The 15,781-nt window shown below is 33.1% G+C and overlaps 1 protein-coding gene across 1 annotated transcript in view; it reads left to right on the top strand.

Moving 5' to 3' along the window:
• The window catches only part of LOC147073204 (uncharacterized), a 109,477-nt gene that overhangs the window by 79,404 nt on the left and 14,292 nt on the right, over positions 1-15,781 (top strand). The window contains exon 3 of the mRNA XM_085945533.1: positions 15,405-15,515. Coding sequence (XP_085801659.1) covers positions 15,405-15,515 — 111 coding nt within the window. The remainder of the gene's footprint in view (positions 1-15,404; positions 15,516-15,781) is intronic.

Here is a 15,781-nt window from a genome sequence, read left to right as displayed (position 1 = left end):
TTTTTTTATTGTTGATATTTTTAGCTGTTAATTAGAGATAGTTAAATTTTAAAAAATCGTCCACCATTTTCCAAGATGGCAGCCATATCAAAGTAGTGGTGAATGGTGGAGGTAGGCTGTATGAATAATGCACATTAAACTTTGTTAGTCATGTTTATTTGTTTTCATTGAACTAATAATACAAATTGTAGATTGTATTATTTAGTTTTTTAAATTCAAAGAAATCCTTCCTAAAGCAAACCATAATATAATATATTAGATTGAAAAAATGTTCTTCTATCTATCTATAGAAAATTTAAATCACCATTACATAATACATAATTTTAGATATTTCATAGAAATAAGGATATTTTTTATCTGTTATGGTTTGGTTAAAACCATTTGCGATTTGTATTATGTGTTCAATGAAAACAAATTAGTACCTATGTCTGACAAAATGCGCATTATTTTTGATGGATTTCCACAACCTCCTCTACTATTATGGTTTGGTTTAGGCAAGGGTTTAATTGATTTAAAAAAAAGACAAACCAATACCATCTGTAATTTATATTCTAATTTCAATGAGAATAATTAGTATGACTGACAAAGTTTAGTGTGCAATATTTATGTCGTATCTTCACAGCTTACTACCGCCCTAGCATAAAAATGCATGAGTGTTGTTTATTGTACACTTTGTACGCTGTCACTAGGCACTACCACTATGCATTCATACAAAGTCTCCCATTTAAAGAATTTTTAACTACCTAGTATAGCGGCATGCCTTCTAAAAGAGACCCACAGATAGCGCGGTCTATTGACTGGATACCGCAAGCGCATGTAGACAGATTAGGATTTAACTCTATGTTTAGCGGCGTAACTTCGAAAAGAGACACATAGATGGCGGTGCCCATTGACTGGACGCCGCATGCACTATGTAGGCGGATTAGGATTTAACTATATCTTGACTCCGTAATTGATATCTCTCACACTCTTACAGCCAGTCAGTTTAGTCTGATTAGCTCTGACCCTTTTGATCATACAGGTCCTCTATTTTGAGAGTAAGCACCTTACACTATCGAGATTCGTTTCTAGTGATAAGTGTGATATCTAGTTGTCAAATGTGATACCTACCTGAACTGAACTAGTCATTTTTGGCATGTTCATCTGGTTATTTTGTCGAGCGAGTCATCTTATCTTGTTAATCTATTTTCTTGTACTGTTTGGAGTGTTCTCTGTTATTATTGCTTACATCTCTGTGAACTCTGAATAAATACGAAACCGGAAGTGTTTCTATTTTATAAATACTATAACTGGCGACCAACGTGGGCTCAAAGTGTTATCATCATCATCAGCCGGGGTCAATCCACTGCTGGATGAAGGTCTCCCCAAGCTTCTTCCAATTCTCTCGGTCCTGTGTCGTTCGCTGCCACGTATTTCCGCCAGTTCGTCAATCCAGCGGCTTTTAGGGCGACCCTGTGGCCGTTTCGTGCCCCTTGGGTACCACTGGATGACGGCATTTGTCCAGCGGCCGTCCTTTCGGCGAGCAATGTGCCCCGCCCATCTCCATTTTAGCTGTTTGGCAACGTCTATTACATCGCGTACTCCTGTCTGCTTCCTAACCCATTCGTTTCTCTAACGGTCCTTTCGCGTGATGCCCAACATACACCTCTCCATGCCTCGCTGTGCGACTCTTAGCCTTTGGACATCTCTCGTGTTGAGGGTCCACGTCTCGCAGCCATACGTGAGCACGGGTAGCACACATTGGTCGAACACCCTACGCTTAAGACACAATGGTAGGTCACTCTTGAAGATACTATTCAGACGTCCGAAAGCACTCCATCCCAGCTTTGTTCTTCGAGCAATTTCATCGTGCATGCTTCCGTCTATGGACACCTGCTGTCCGATATAGACGTAACTGGTGACTTGCACGAGTTGGGTGCCATTAATACAGATAATCGCAGGGTCCAAAGTGTTATAATATGTTATAAATAAATATAACCATCCTATACTAGACGTTATAACCGGGATGACAATATCTGCCGGAGCTACACTGATAGGATTATTCAATTAACATATTGTTAGAATTTTATAAATAATTGGTCCCAAAAATAATATAATCCACCCACTACTTGACGGTTAGGTCATAATGAGATAATGTCGCAGGTATTTGTTTTTAACGACATGAGATGATTTGCAGAAAAAAACGGAATTGTTTTCCTCTCATGTCAAAGCAGTACAAACGCCAATAGACTTGTTTGCATACCGAATAAAAACGTGGGCGTTCGACCTCTGTGGTGGCTTATTGGCTAGTTGCATAATAGTTTTTTAATGAACAAAAAAAACACTATTATTTCTGCAATATAACTTATAAATGTTCGGTGTAGTGTCGTTTTATTACCATTACAGTTACAGTACAGTATATGTATGACAGTAACGCCCGCAGGTCATATGTTGCTTAGGGGCGTCACATTTTAAAGGGTGTCAAATGAAGGAACGAACACGAATATCATAACTTTTGAAAGCAATGGCAGTTTTCTATCACGCAGAATATGCAGTCGATTCGTTGGTTGAAAAATAATGGAAGCATTAAAAATCCTGGTAAAATATCATATTATTATTCCAATGTTGTATTGCAATAACCAATGGCGGTTTATTTTGTAGGGAAAATAATCACGAGGGGGCCTCCAATCCTATCTGTTTAAGAATATGTTTTGTGGAAATGCTATAATCCTCATTACCTATAATCATTACTAATAAAATAGGTCATATTGTACACAATTTGAAAATGAAAATGAAAGGGGATGACATTCTAAGTTTGCCTACGGGCAGCACTCTGCCTAGGGGCGTTATAGAGAGACGCAAATGTGGTAATCAGATTTTGTACGCCTATAATTTTAAGAATATAATTATAAAATAGTATTTTTTTTAAATCCTTATATTTTAGTATAAGTGTATTTTCCATCACTGTTTTCGACATTTCGGTTGTTTTATTAGATCCATGCAGTGGATTCAAACACACATTAAAAAACAACATATTGTGAATAAGCCAGAAGCGTACTCCGAACCCGCGACTCACGACTTCATAAGTGGACACGTTGCCGCTGGCAACCATGGTGGGCGCATAATCACCAATATTACTTAAATGCCAAATTCCATTTCTAAATACGGTAGTAATTAAAAAATAAATAAAAACATGTACAGCTATTAACAGTACTTTTCAAACTTTATTACTTTTACAGCGCCTCTTAATGGGTAAAAAAAATTCACAGCAACCAATTTTTTCTTGAAGCCTTTTCCGCCGAAAAAAATTAATCTCAGTGTTATCGGGTATTACTAGGGATTGCAATACCGAATGAAAATGTCAATACCGGTTTTTCGGTATTTCTTATGGAATACTGGTATTAATACCTGTATTTCTTAAACATTAAACAAAACTGAAGTAAGTGCTTATCAATAAATATAGCTATTAAAATCTTTTAAACATATTATTTTTATGTTGCATTTAATATGTTGACATTTAAAAATATGTATTGATCATAATTGTAGAACTAGTGATTTTTACAAATAATTTGTATATATTGGTAATTTTAACTAAATACCTCAAAAGTTCATCAAGTGCAAATAAGTCCGGCTGCAGGAAAAGCTTCTTAAATTCAACGCTTGTACAGTCATCAATAATTATAGAATAATTGAACACGCAATGATAATTCATCGCGACAAGTACTTTTATAAAATATATGTGATGAAATTTGTTTTACTATTTTTTCACCTATGTTGGTCTCAATATATTTGCATTTTAGCAGCACATAACTTATAATTCATTTTCAAAAACGTAAACAAGTGTGCTTTCTTAATACCGAAAATTACGATATTTTGGATTTTTAAAACCGGTATTTCGGTATTGATGAATACTGGAATACCGGTTTTGAAATACAGGTATTGCGATCCCTAGGTATTACCTCCCTAAATGAAAATTCCACTTAGAATTATTGAGGACATTATTTAGCATTTTTACCATTTTACCAAAAATCTTATTTCAATCCAAAACCAAGGTACGTGGGTATTTTTGAGAGATGGAGAGAATCACTGAACAGATTAATAAATATAAATCCGATAAGCTATATTCCAATACACTACGTTTTGATTCACGGTTTCGAATATATAAGTGTCCTAAAAAAATGAACCACGCATTATAGACGTGCAATAGTGTGTTGCAACCTTCAATACACCAATATTAAATGAGCGTCAGTGCATAAACCGAGAGCAGGTATCAGTAGTCGACGTATGGCGTATTATAGTTGACACGCGTTTAATTTTATCCCGTATTCGATCGGCTGCCTGTTTCTCCTTCCCATTAGATATTCCAGTTCCCATTGTTTTCGAGAGAATTTTTTCCATCTATTAACCGTCAAAAAACCCGAAGACTTTTTCATTTTTTTCACGGCCCGCAGTTTGAATTCCACTGGATTATTAGTTATACCTGGAAGCAGTTTTGTATTGACTAATTACATATTATTATGTTAAAAATGTCTATCATTTCTTCAATAATATGCAAAAAATATGTATAATACTTGGGTATTGTTTTTTTTTTGGTCTCCATTGCAAAATGATTTTTAATACTAGAGTCAGTGTATTTTACCGACATGAGAGTTGACCTTAGACCCCGGATATTGCAACATTTTTAGTAGGCAGTAGGTAGGTCCTTAATGCAGTTATGGAAAACCGTAATATTTTTAATGTGAGAATTGATAATTATTATCAGTTTGTGCACGAGAGGTTACAGGGATGCCAGAAATATCAAATCAAAAGGCTATGTGTCGTTCCGAGCTGTCTCATACAAAAGTCTGATAGGTAGTTTGTAAAATTCTAGGACATATTGAGTAACGATCTCGGCCAAACGGAAATGGTTGGAAAGCGACAATGATATTAGTGTTCACCAAGTGACTAACTAGGCTGTGGGTACTATTACCATGGTATTGTCTATGGACGATGAGAATCTCATTATATTTTACTAGTTCTTGTCGGCGTGTAAGACAGTACATACTACCTGTCCTTTTTACGCCTTTTAAGACACCAATACTCGTCGTCTGCTTTTAAATCACTAGTTTTAAAACTACACTGAATTGGTTCTGTGTCACTTGTCAATGTTATAGTTGTATGGTCGTGAAGGTAAGAAGGATTTTTGGAAATAGGGATTTGACGGATTACTATAATATGGTGTAATAGTACTTAGCTGAGTTTTTTGAAGTGTAATTTTGAAGATACTTGTGGATTACGGATCTAGGGGGGCTTAAACAGGATGCCTGACACGGACCTTTTATGTTGAGAGGCTTGGCGCGCGCTGGAGCTGGTTTGGTGTTCACGTACTCACGCACTGGTAAACGGACGGTTCGGAATGTCACTTTCACGGTTTCACTTGTGTTTTGGGATAAATAATGATGAAATAGCTTAGGATGCATGATAGACGCGACGTTCGCTCAAACCGTATCAAATTTAGCGCAACGAAGGTCGAACATATGCGTTTTGGATGAGTCACTCTGTTGTTAACGCAGCTTCGGCCGTATCGTATCAGATCACGGTGCGATAGAGTCTGTATAATCGAATTAATCAGTTAACGATGGCTTAGCTTTAACAACCTTAGGCGCGTCCGCTGTCTTGCAGTAACTGAATGTAACTTAATCATGGTCGACTCATGACCCATGACTGCTAGTCGCCTGGTCTTGCGACAATATCTGAGATTTTTGCTAGGTAGGAAAAAACGAATGCGGGCCACCATAATTGGTCCAACCAATAATATTATATTATAATATAGTAAAAATTTATTTAAAACAACCTTTTTTATGTAACCATTGGACTGATGAATTTCACGACTACTTATTGTAAAAATAATATTTATATTATATTGTCAAGATTTACATATGACAAAAAATGTGAGTTTATGTTTATATCATGAAATGAATGTGCACTGTACTTTCCTATTACAATAACATTGTTAGACATTGCACACCGTAAGTAGCGCAGCGAGAGTAAGGTCACCGGTTCAAACACCAGCTGGGAATACAAGCTGCTTATTTATCAATGAAAATGCACTTTTAATATTTAATATTATAATGCCGGTAATAATAAAACTATCCATGCAAGTTGAAATATACTTTGACATCGAAAGTAACTTTACTTTTTGGCAATGCAAAACTAAAATAAGTTTTAGCAGCTTAAGGGGGATCACATCAAAAGTTGTGATCTCGTAGAGACATCTAATACCCGAATTACGAAGCATATTCGTAAAATTATAATGGAATCTAGTTCCAATTAAAATAACCATCGAGGCATCTCAACTAGAGGTCACTGTAATTATAATAATGTATTATTCATTAAAATATTCATACATTTCTAAAAACCGATGTTATAATTATTATTATAGTTATTATTTTTAAACAATGAAATATACATTTATATAACATATTGCATTTCATTTCAATCGAACCATAACGTCCTCTTTTATCGGGAACTCACCAAATGTATGAATTACTTATAAAGTGTTCTAACTGATTTTTACTCTTAAGTGTTCGGTCAGATTGAACTTGAATGAATCTCCCATCCCGATTCCCAAACTTTTGACATTTGTATACCCCTCTAACATTTTCGTAACACTGAGTATCCCCCCCCCCCCCACCCGTCAAAAAATGTCAAAAAATGAATATACTTTAATAACAATCAAAATATTTATTTTTTCATTTTTTAGTACATAAACAAAATAATAAACGAAAAATAATATTCATAATAATCAATGAGAAGGATGAAATTGTTGACAGATCATCATAATTTGGTTCCCTGGTTGTTAATTTTAATCTGAGATGCGGTTCCACATCCAAAAGCTTTTTCTATTTTTATGACTTAATGTCTACAAATGCTGAAAAAGCAACTTCACATAGATATGAAGTTGGAAGACGCAAGATGTATTTCAGGACTTTCTCTGTTAAAACTGAATACACATGTTGCATTTGCAACCAGAATGATATTAAAGTACGCTCCTTATATTTATCTTTCAAGAATCCGTCTGAAGCTAATTCCAACAATAATTGCTCTTCTTCCGCACGCGATAAACCTTCTAGCATGGACGTTGTATTGATGTCGTATTAATGTTTGTTACACTAGGCGCAGCCAAGGCCGGTACAGCGCGTACCCCCACCAAATTCTTCCCGTACCCCAGGGGGTACGCGTACCACTCTTTGGGAAACACTGTTATATATCATGCGTTCCTGCCAAAAGTTGGTTAGTCGATAATTTAGATATTTTGAGCTAACAACGGAGTATTTGTTTATATTATATAAATATGTATGCTAGAAAAATATCAAGGTCATCCGATATATAGAACATACACAATATAAAGCACAAAGATATCAGCATTATGCCTGGTTTTAGAGGGCATGTCAAACTTAAAATTGTAATTACTTTATAACATGATTTCGAGACTTATCAACTTGTTTAACAATGAATTATTTAGAAGTGCACTAATTAGATTTATTTTTAGATTAGATTTCCTTACAGTAAATTTAACATTACTCATTACTCTACCACTAATATCTGATCACTTTACCCACTCGTGATAAAATGTTACAAGAGCGTTATATAATTATGATATAAGTTTTATCTTATAACTACGCAACCTTTTAAGATATCGAGATGAAACTATATTAAATTTGTACCAATACTATATTCTATAAGTTTTTCAAATTTCATTAATATTGGTGTAGTATTTTTTGAGTTATAACAAAAAAATAGACAGACAAAAAAACATATTATTTATATTTTGGTATCATGTGAATAGACAAGATCATAGGGGAAGTATTTCGAAACAACATACAGACACTTAAGGCTATACTTCAGTTGAGGCATGGTCTAAAAAGATCGTGGCTAGGCGATGCGCGGGTTGTGCAAATGACGCGTGCAGAACGAAATATAATTTGTCATAAAAATCCAACATGCGTCCATTTAATGTTATGTTTATTCTTATTTTACTAATAATAATAGTATATTTATTGACATGTTCCTTTTTTTAAGTACATACGTAAAGTTTTTTAGTCATCTTTACACGATTTAAGAATATTTTCATCCGACGCCATGACAAAACAAAACGACGTGCGCACACTTCGACTATCAGTCTCCGATTAGCGAATCCAGGCAACTAGTGAGAAATTTCGTCGCACCTACTGTTGAAAATTATTTGCCGTTTCACTGAAGTACGCTCTGAAATCTTATTATTAGTTCAGATTTAGTGCCCTAACTCGAATCTCTCATTAAATCATATTATTAAACTTTAAAATCACACCTATATTTTTGTTTAAAATAATTAAAATATTTTATATCATCCCCTTCCATTTTTTAAATTATTTATTTGCAATCGATTTTTAACTAACTTCCCGACTAGCTAGACATTTGAAACTTTTAGAATATATCAGAACACGATGCCAATGCATTCTTTTAGCCATCTTTAAGTAGAATTGAATTCATTTGCAGTTAATTCTGTTTTGTATGAAAAGTTATTTCGGAAAAAATCCGTAATCCAATCCACTATTATTGGTTGCTAAGAGGGTGGTCCTAGCAACTAAATTATTAATGTATACGTGCGTTACTATGGAAATCAAAATGACATTTCAGTATTCTATATTTGATTGTTGCAAAATAGCAAAAAAATGATTTGTTGACAATTGCCTTATTTGTCCTTAATTATTAATACATAGAATTGTCTAGTTTATATGATTCAACAATTTAAAAACGTTGTATATAAAAAGTTCTTTTTATCTTGTAATTATTTAATATTGTTTGTTTGACAGTCATGTAAAAACGGTAAAATGTTAATAATCACTGATGTGGGCGTAAATATACTTCAATCGAACGAATGTAGGCATAGAACCAAAAAGTGCAATCATGTAAAAGATTACTTTATTTAAATCGTGAATAGATTTATGTTCAAGTTAAGCAAGAAGAAATATATGTTATATATTCAAGGACCTTGCAAATTTATACTTCAAGACTGTCTGGGCAAGATTTTTCACTGTAACATTTTTTCTCTCCATGTTATTTGGTGAACGTCTTGGCTTTATAATTTGTAATTTTTACCAAGTAGATATAAATATTATACAAAGTATTTTGAAAATGGTATGGATCCAAGCATTCAATTATTGAAAAACATTGTGACGTGAATTTGTCAGACTGGGGATTTGAGCCCGAAACTCGCGACTTCACACGCGGGCACTAACTTTATCACTCGTCAATCGCGAAATCATAGGTACATATTAGTACCATTGATATACTACTAGATGAGGAGTTCCCATACAAGTGTCATTTTAAAAATGTACCACAAAATTTATTATGAATATCGTCTTATAATATTTCCTTGTAGTTATATTATAACCGTTATACATGGATTCCCGAATTTCACCCGTATTGCCCTGGCTGTAAAACTAAATTTGCGTTCTTGGAATAGTGACCCTAAGGGTATCTGCAACCCAAAGCTTGCAAACTACCAAAAATTCATGTCTGAGCGGACAGAGCAAGTCGTCATGCGCTGACTATTAGTTAGAGTAAGATGCAAGCTAGATTGGGCTTACTCATAATTATTGCCAGGTCGTTTTCGAGACAAATATTAACTGAGCTTATATCGAGTTAAGTCCGCTGATATTACAACAGTAAGTTTTAACACTGGCCGAGTCGCTGAAAATCGGGCGTCATTTTAAGAAGCATATGATTCATCCAGTAGTATATCAATGGTACTCGTATATACAGATAAACTTTGGAAACATACATATTCTGACGCCAAGTGGGATATGAACCTGCATCCATTTGATTACGGTCAATGTACTTTACCAATTTAGCCATCTGCGTCCTACCTAATTACGACGAAATAAAAAAAATATATACACTAATTTAGGCGCTTTAAAATAATGCTATTATTACCGACTGGTTTTTGTAGTTATTATAAACATACCACATACGTGTGAAGTTCGATAGTTTTTACAGAAAATATGACATAGTTAGAGCGACGTGATAGAAAACGATGCAATATGCTTCATGTAAGAGCAGTTGGAAACAATAATTAAAATAACCCTATGTAATTCGTACGCAGTGGAAGAAATCGCAATCTGCGCAATTTCAAGGTTAAATTGTTTCATAATACTCTATCTATGGGGTCAGTAATCTCTCCAATTTTTCCTATTTTTTGTTCAACGAATATTTTTTGAGAATGTAGCATTCTTTGTTAACATAACAAAAAAATAGTTCAGTTCAATAAAGAATGTTACATTTTCGATTCTTAAGAATTATTCATTTGATAAAAAGTGCTTTATTAATCTATCTGTATAACGCGAAAAAAATCTGCAATAATAATTATATTCGGATGACCTCCATGTGTCAGAGATTCAGTTTGCTTATATTATTAAAAATTGAAGAAGTTATCATCAGATAAAAAAATGAGTGCTAGGCCATTATTTGATTTTAATCAGTTTATTATTAATAAATCTTCTAATCGATTTAAACTCCACACGTGGTATTGAGCAATTTTGTGATTTAATGGAATATCTTATTCAAACGTTTAAACGCTAATATATCTGATTCATAAAAGTATACGACCCCGATGACTGAGCGGGGTGACGTGTCTGTCGCTTGTGAATTCGTAGATTTCAGATTCGATAAATTGATATTATGTATTTTACAACATTTTTCTTAGGCCGTATTCTTATTTGTCCGGTACAAATCTTGCAATCGATTTTTAAGTAACTTCCCGACTAGCTGGACATTTGAAACTTTTAGAATATATCAGAACACGATGCCGATGCATTTTTTTAAATACTTTTAGCCATCTTTAAGTAGAATTGAATTCATTTTCAGTAAATTCTGTTTTGTACGAAAAGTTATTTCGATACCATTATTGGTTACTAGGGGGTCCTAGCAACTAAATTATTATATAAATAATAAATAATATATATGTGCGTTACTATGGAAATTAATATGAAGTGTCATTTCATTATACAGTATTTCTATCCAAGTACATTTTTTTTGATCGTTTAAGCTAGTCAAGTCAAGTTTATATGATTCAACAGAAAATTTAAAAACGTTTTATATAAAAAGTTCTTTTTATCTAGTAATTATTTAAATGTGTGTACCTATTCGTTGATTTAAAAAAAAATGGTTTATTAGATTGATATTTTCTAGGATTTTTCATAATAGTTTTTGAGGCTGTTAATGGTTACGTAAATTTAAACTCTGCAATGAAATAAACAAAATGTTTCTGATTGAAAAAATATTTAATTCACAATTATTTATGTATGAATAACGATTGTGTGTGGCTATAAAATACGTGTATTTTTGAACGAACAGGCTACAAAATCTTGGTACACAAAAAAACTCATTATACCAGCTGCACATTATATGTTTAACTTGTTTGCACGTTTGTGCCAATTTACCATTCAATATGATATATATATTCCCACAGTTTTAATAAGCAAAAAAACTAGACGTTTTTATTGCATATTATGTATTAAGTATATTTATTAAGTAGGTATCTATTTAGCAATAGCTGTCAACGTAAACGTTCAGAAATATTTCGAATTATTATTTACTGGTTTTAAAAAGTGATATATGGATCATTATTGAACAGGCATAATTCACTAAATGACTCAATTCATTCATTATAAACACTGAAATATAATTAACCTAGAAAAAATGTGTTTTTTATTGATCTATTTAGAAGTTTTATACAAGTTTATTTATTTTTGGCGGTATTTAAATAAATCTATCTATTAATAATTTTGATATTTCAATTCGTTTCTTGTGTGAATTTTTTGATAAAAGCGGATATGGGTTCATTATTATTTCCATGACCTCTTGTAAAGTGCTGGTTTATGTAAGCCGTGTTTATGAAAACTTCCGGCAAATAATTTTATTCGATACATACATGGCGCCAGAACGTCGGTAACAAAAATGGTTATACTAAACGAATTAGTGCTCGAAATGGCTGAGACGCACCGGAGCTCAGTTTTCCTGGAAAAAATTTAAATGGCATTCCGGTTTGGGAATTATTATAAAAATTACAAGATAAAAAGAACTTTTTATATACAACGTTTTTAAATTTTCTTTTGAATCATATATACTTGACTTGACTAGCTTAAAACGATCAAAAAAAATATATTTGATATAAATAATACTGAAATGTCATTTTGACACTCATATTGATTTCCATAGTAACGCACGTATATATTAATAATTTCCTAGCAACTAATAATTAATAGTGGATTGGATTACGGATTTCTTTTCTTTCTTTCGAAATAACTTTTCATACAAAACAGAATTAACTGAAAATGAATTTAATTCTACTTAAAGATGGCTAACAGTATTAAAAAAATGCATTGGCATCATTTTCTGATATATTCTAAAAGTTTCAAATGTCTAGCTAGACCGACACCGAAAATCGATTGCAAGATTTGTACCGGACAAATAAGAATACGGCCTATTAAAAACTTTGTAATAATTATTATGTAATTGGAGGGTACACGGAAAAAAACAGACTCATCGACAAAATGATAATTAGTTATGAGTACAAAAAGTTGACTGAAATCGTTATTGGTTGGAAAATGGGTTAATGCAAGTAAAAGAATTTATATATTGATTTCTCATTTATTTTTTAAATATAATAAAAGTGAAAGAAAGTAATAAAAACATATCCTACGTTTTTGTGCAGTTGTATACACAAGCTTGACTACACTTTCTTCTCTCTTCTTTTATTAACCAATGAAATCGATTTTGGTAGTGAACAGATTAGCATTTAAATCTGCTTAATGAAAAAATGCGATCAGCCTGTTTTTGCCGTGTAGGTACCCTTCGTATAGTAATTTACTTTAGGTACATAGTTTTTCCTAAGCTTTAAAATGAAACTTGTTATGTCGTACACTTATATTTCTACAAACAATGATTTGTGTCGTTTCGTTACAAAAAAACTTAGCAATTTGGTTAATAAGACCAAATAATTTTTGTGACATTTCATAAGATTTGGGCTTAGTATTCCGGGTTTTGTTTTCCGACATTTTCAATACATATGGATATCATCATTATCATTAATTATGGCACTACAACCCTTGGCGGGTCTTGGCCTCATTCAAAAACTTCCTCCTATCTGGACGATCCAGCGCCGACATTATCCAGTTTCCTTGAACGAGAATTTTTAAATCTCCCGTGGCGCAGTCTAATCATCTCAATTTTCGCCGTTCAGGTGCATTATAATGAGAAAGGATATACCGGCGAGGCGGGCTATGTACGCAACCCCCAATATTTGGATATGTCATATGCGTATATTACTAATTTAACAAATAAAATAAAATTAATCGCAAATATTAATTTGTTTATAAGTACAAGTATATAGCAGTGGCATCTTATGAGTGTTGACAAACCATGCACTGTTTATTACGGTAGATAAAGTATGGAATAATAATAATTCAACGTTTACCAGTATATTTCATAAAAAAAATGTTTTTTTGCCTACGTCGCTGAGATACATTCCCTGCCCAAATCTTCAGGAAGCATGCATATTAGATGTTTAAAGACTATTATGGCGTTTGTTCGTCCACAGTTTTTAGCTATTATAGTATAATTATATTTAAATGTACTGTACAATTACTTACTATATATTTTTTTTAAATTTTATTTAGGTCAGCCAACAGGTTCAATCACAGAGAATAGGTAAAATTATAATATAGAATAAAATAATATGTGATGGTACCAATAACAGGCGGACACAAAATGCATATTAAATCAAATTAAATTAGATCAAATATTAGGTACCAACAGCCGTATTGAATATAATTGGAAAATTATTGAAAATGGTTAAAAAAAGAAAGAAAAACACATTCATGACCAAAAACATGAGAATGTATATATCTAGAAAAGCTAGGCATTATAAAAAAAGGAAAAATACAATAAAAAAGCAGTCGTCCAGATGCTATTAGTCGTGGATTTTGGAGACACTTAATTTGAAAGAGGCAAGAGAACAAAGGGTATCCACTCCATCGCTGTGAAGATTCAAGGTTCTGCAGAGTCGAGCCACTGGACAAAATTGTAACCTAGATTGGTTTTATATGTATGAATGTATAGGAGTGAGGACGAATATTTATTCTGGTTACATTAAATTTAATGTTAGACGGTAATTGTGGGGAATCTGAATGATTAATTTGAAGATAAAATTAAGGTCAGAAATAGTACGCCGTTGTGTGTATAATAATTTATTATATTACCATAAAAATCTCAGAATGTTATTTACAATCAAAGTGGTAGTGATATTATAATATACCTAGACCAGGCGTTCATAGAGTGTGTCCCGCGTGACTTTTTGATGTATCCCGCGAGATTTATGTTAAATTTGTATTATTTTTTTATTCTTCATAGCGAATATTAAAAATTACATTTCAAATTAAATATCCTCTGGCAAGAATGTTCCCGTAAATATTCAGTTTGAATAATTAATAGATTTGCAACAGAACGTGGAAGCAAAAGCATTTTATCGTGATACGAATTTAATTGAATTCTACCAAGGACTTTCACTTGAGGTACCTATATTCAAATATAGTTAAACATGCTCATCAAATGGCTTCTTTATTTCGAAGGTTTTCTACAATGAGCGTTAATAAATTAAAATTCAAAATTTATCACAAAATTTGAGCCTAGATTTCAGGATTTAGTTTCAAACAAACAATTGTGCATAAATCAAATTAAAAAAATTTAAATACTATTTTTTTGTATATTAATAAGAGTATGTAATAATAGTGTAGGTTTAGTTAAAAATATAATTTTACACAATGAGATTTATTTTTTTGCCTTATGTTTTTTAAATACAGAAAATATTTACAAATGAGGGATGCCCACCAAATATTTTTAATTTCAAAATTGTCCCTTTGACAAAATAGTTTGTGAACCCCTGACCTAGGCAAAGTACGCATAAGGCGCCAAATGTAGAGACACCCCCGTTTTACTGACAAACTGATAATGTATAGATAAAAATATCAAAGTCGTATAAACTGTTTTAGGAATTACACATTTATTCGTTATTATACTTATGTATTTTCTGTTCTGATCGTAGAGTTATCAGTGTTTTATATATTGTGTCACGCCCACGGTGGCCGCGCGGCATAAGCGTTGGACTATAAAGCCGTGGGTCCCAGGTTCGAATCCTGGGTCTGGCAAGTACACGTATTGTTTTTCAATTTGTGTGTGTGGTATGGACCTAATAGGTTGAGCAAGTGGCTGACATCCATTTCTCGTAAAAAACAAAATCTGTCAATACAAACCTCCACTCTGTGGAGGCCCATATGATCCTATCTGGATCGGACATGGTCGAAAAAAAAATATATATTGTTAAATACGTTTATTTCTAATTTCAGGACGGCCGGGGACTGATTACCCTGTACTGGCAGCAGTCCCGTACACGAACTTCTACTGCGACGAGCAGCCCTACCCTGGCTTCTTCGCCGATATGGAGACGAGATGTCAAGGTAGATCACTTCTCCGCTGCGAACGCTCAAGCCTTAAGGCGTGTCAGGCAGGGTTGGCACTGACGGAGAATTAAGAAAGATTTACAGCTTCGTAAAATTGAGTGCAGACAAGTTTGTGTTTACTTTATACGAATTGCGTTATTCAGGAATGGGTAAAATATATCTGATGAAACTCATTCTATTGACTTTGAAGAACATGGTCAGCATTCTTAAAAGACATTTGTGGCTTGTAGTAAAATATTAGAATGCTAGTATTATTGAATCAA

The sequence above is a fragment of the Rhyacophila brunnea genome, unplaced genomic scaffold (genome assembly GCF_057557595.1).
Source record: "Rhyacophila brunnea isolate RB1 unplaced genomic scaffold, BYU_Rbru_1.0 scaffold_18, whole genome shotgun sequence".
Lineage (NCBI taxonomy): Eukaryota > Metazoa > Arthropoda > Insecta > Trichoptera > Rhyacophilidae > Rhyacophila > Rhyacophila brunnea.
The sequence above is the reverse complement of the archived record's forward strand: the minus strand, read 5'-3'. Positions and strand labels throughout refer to the sequence as shown.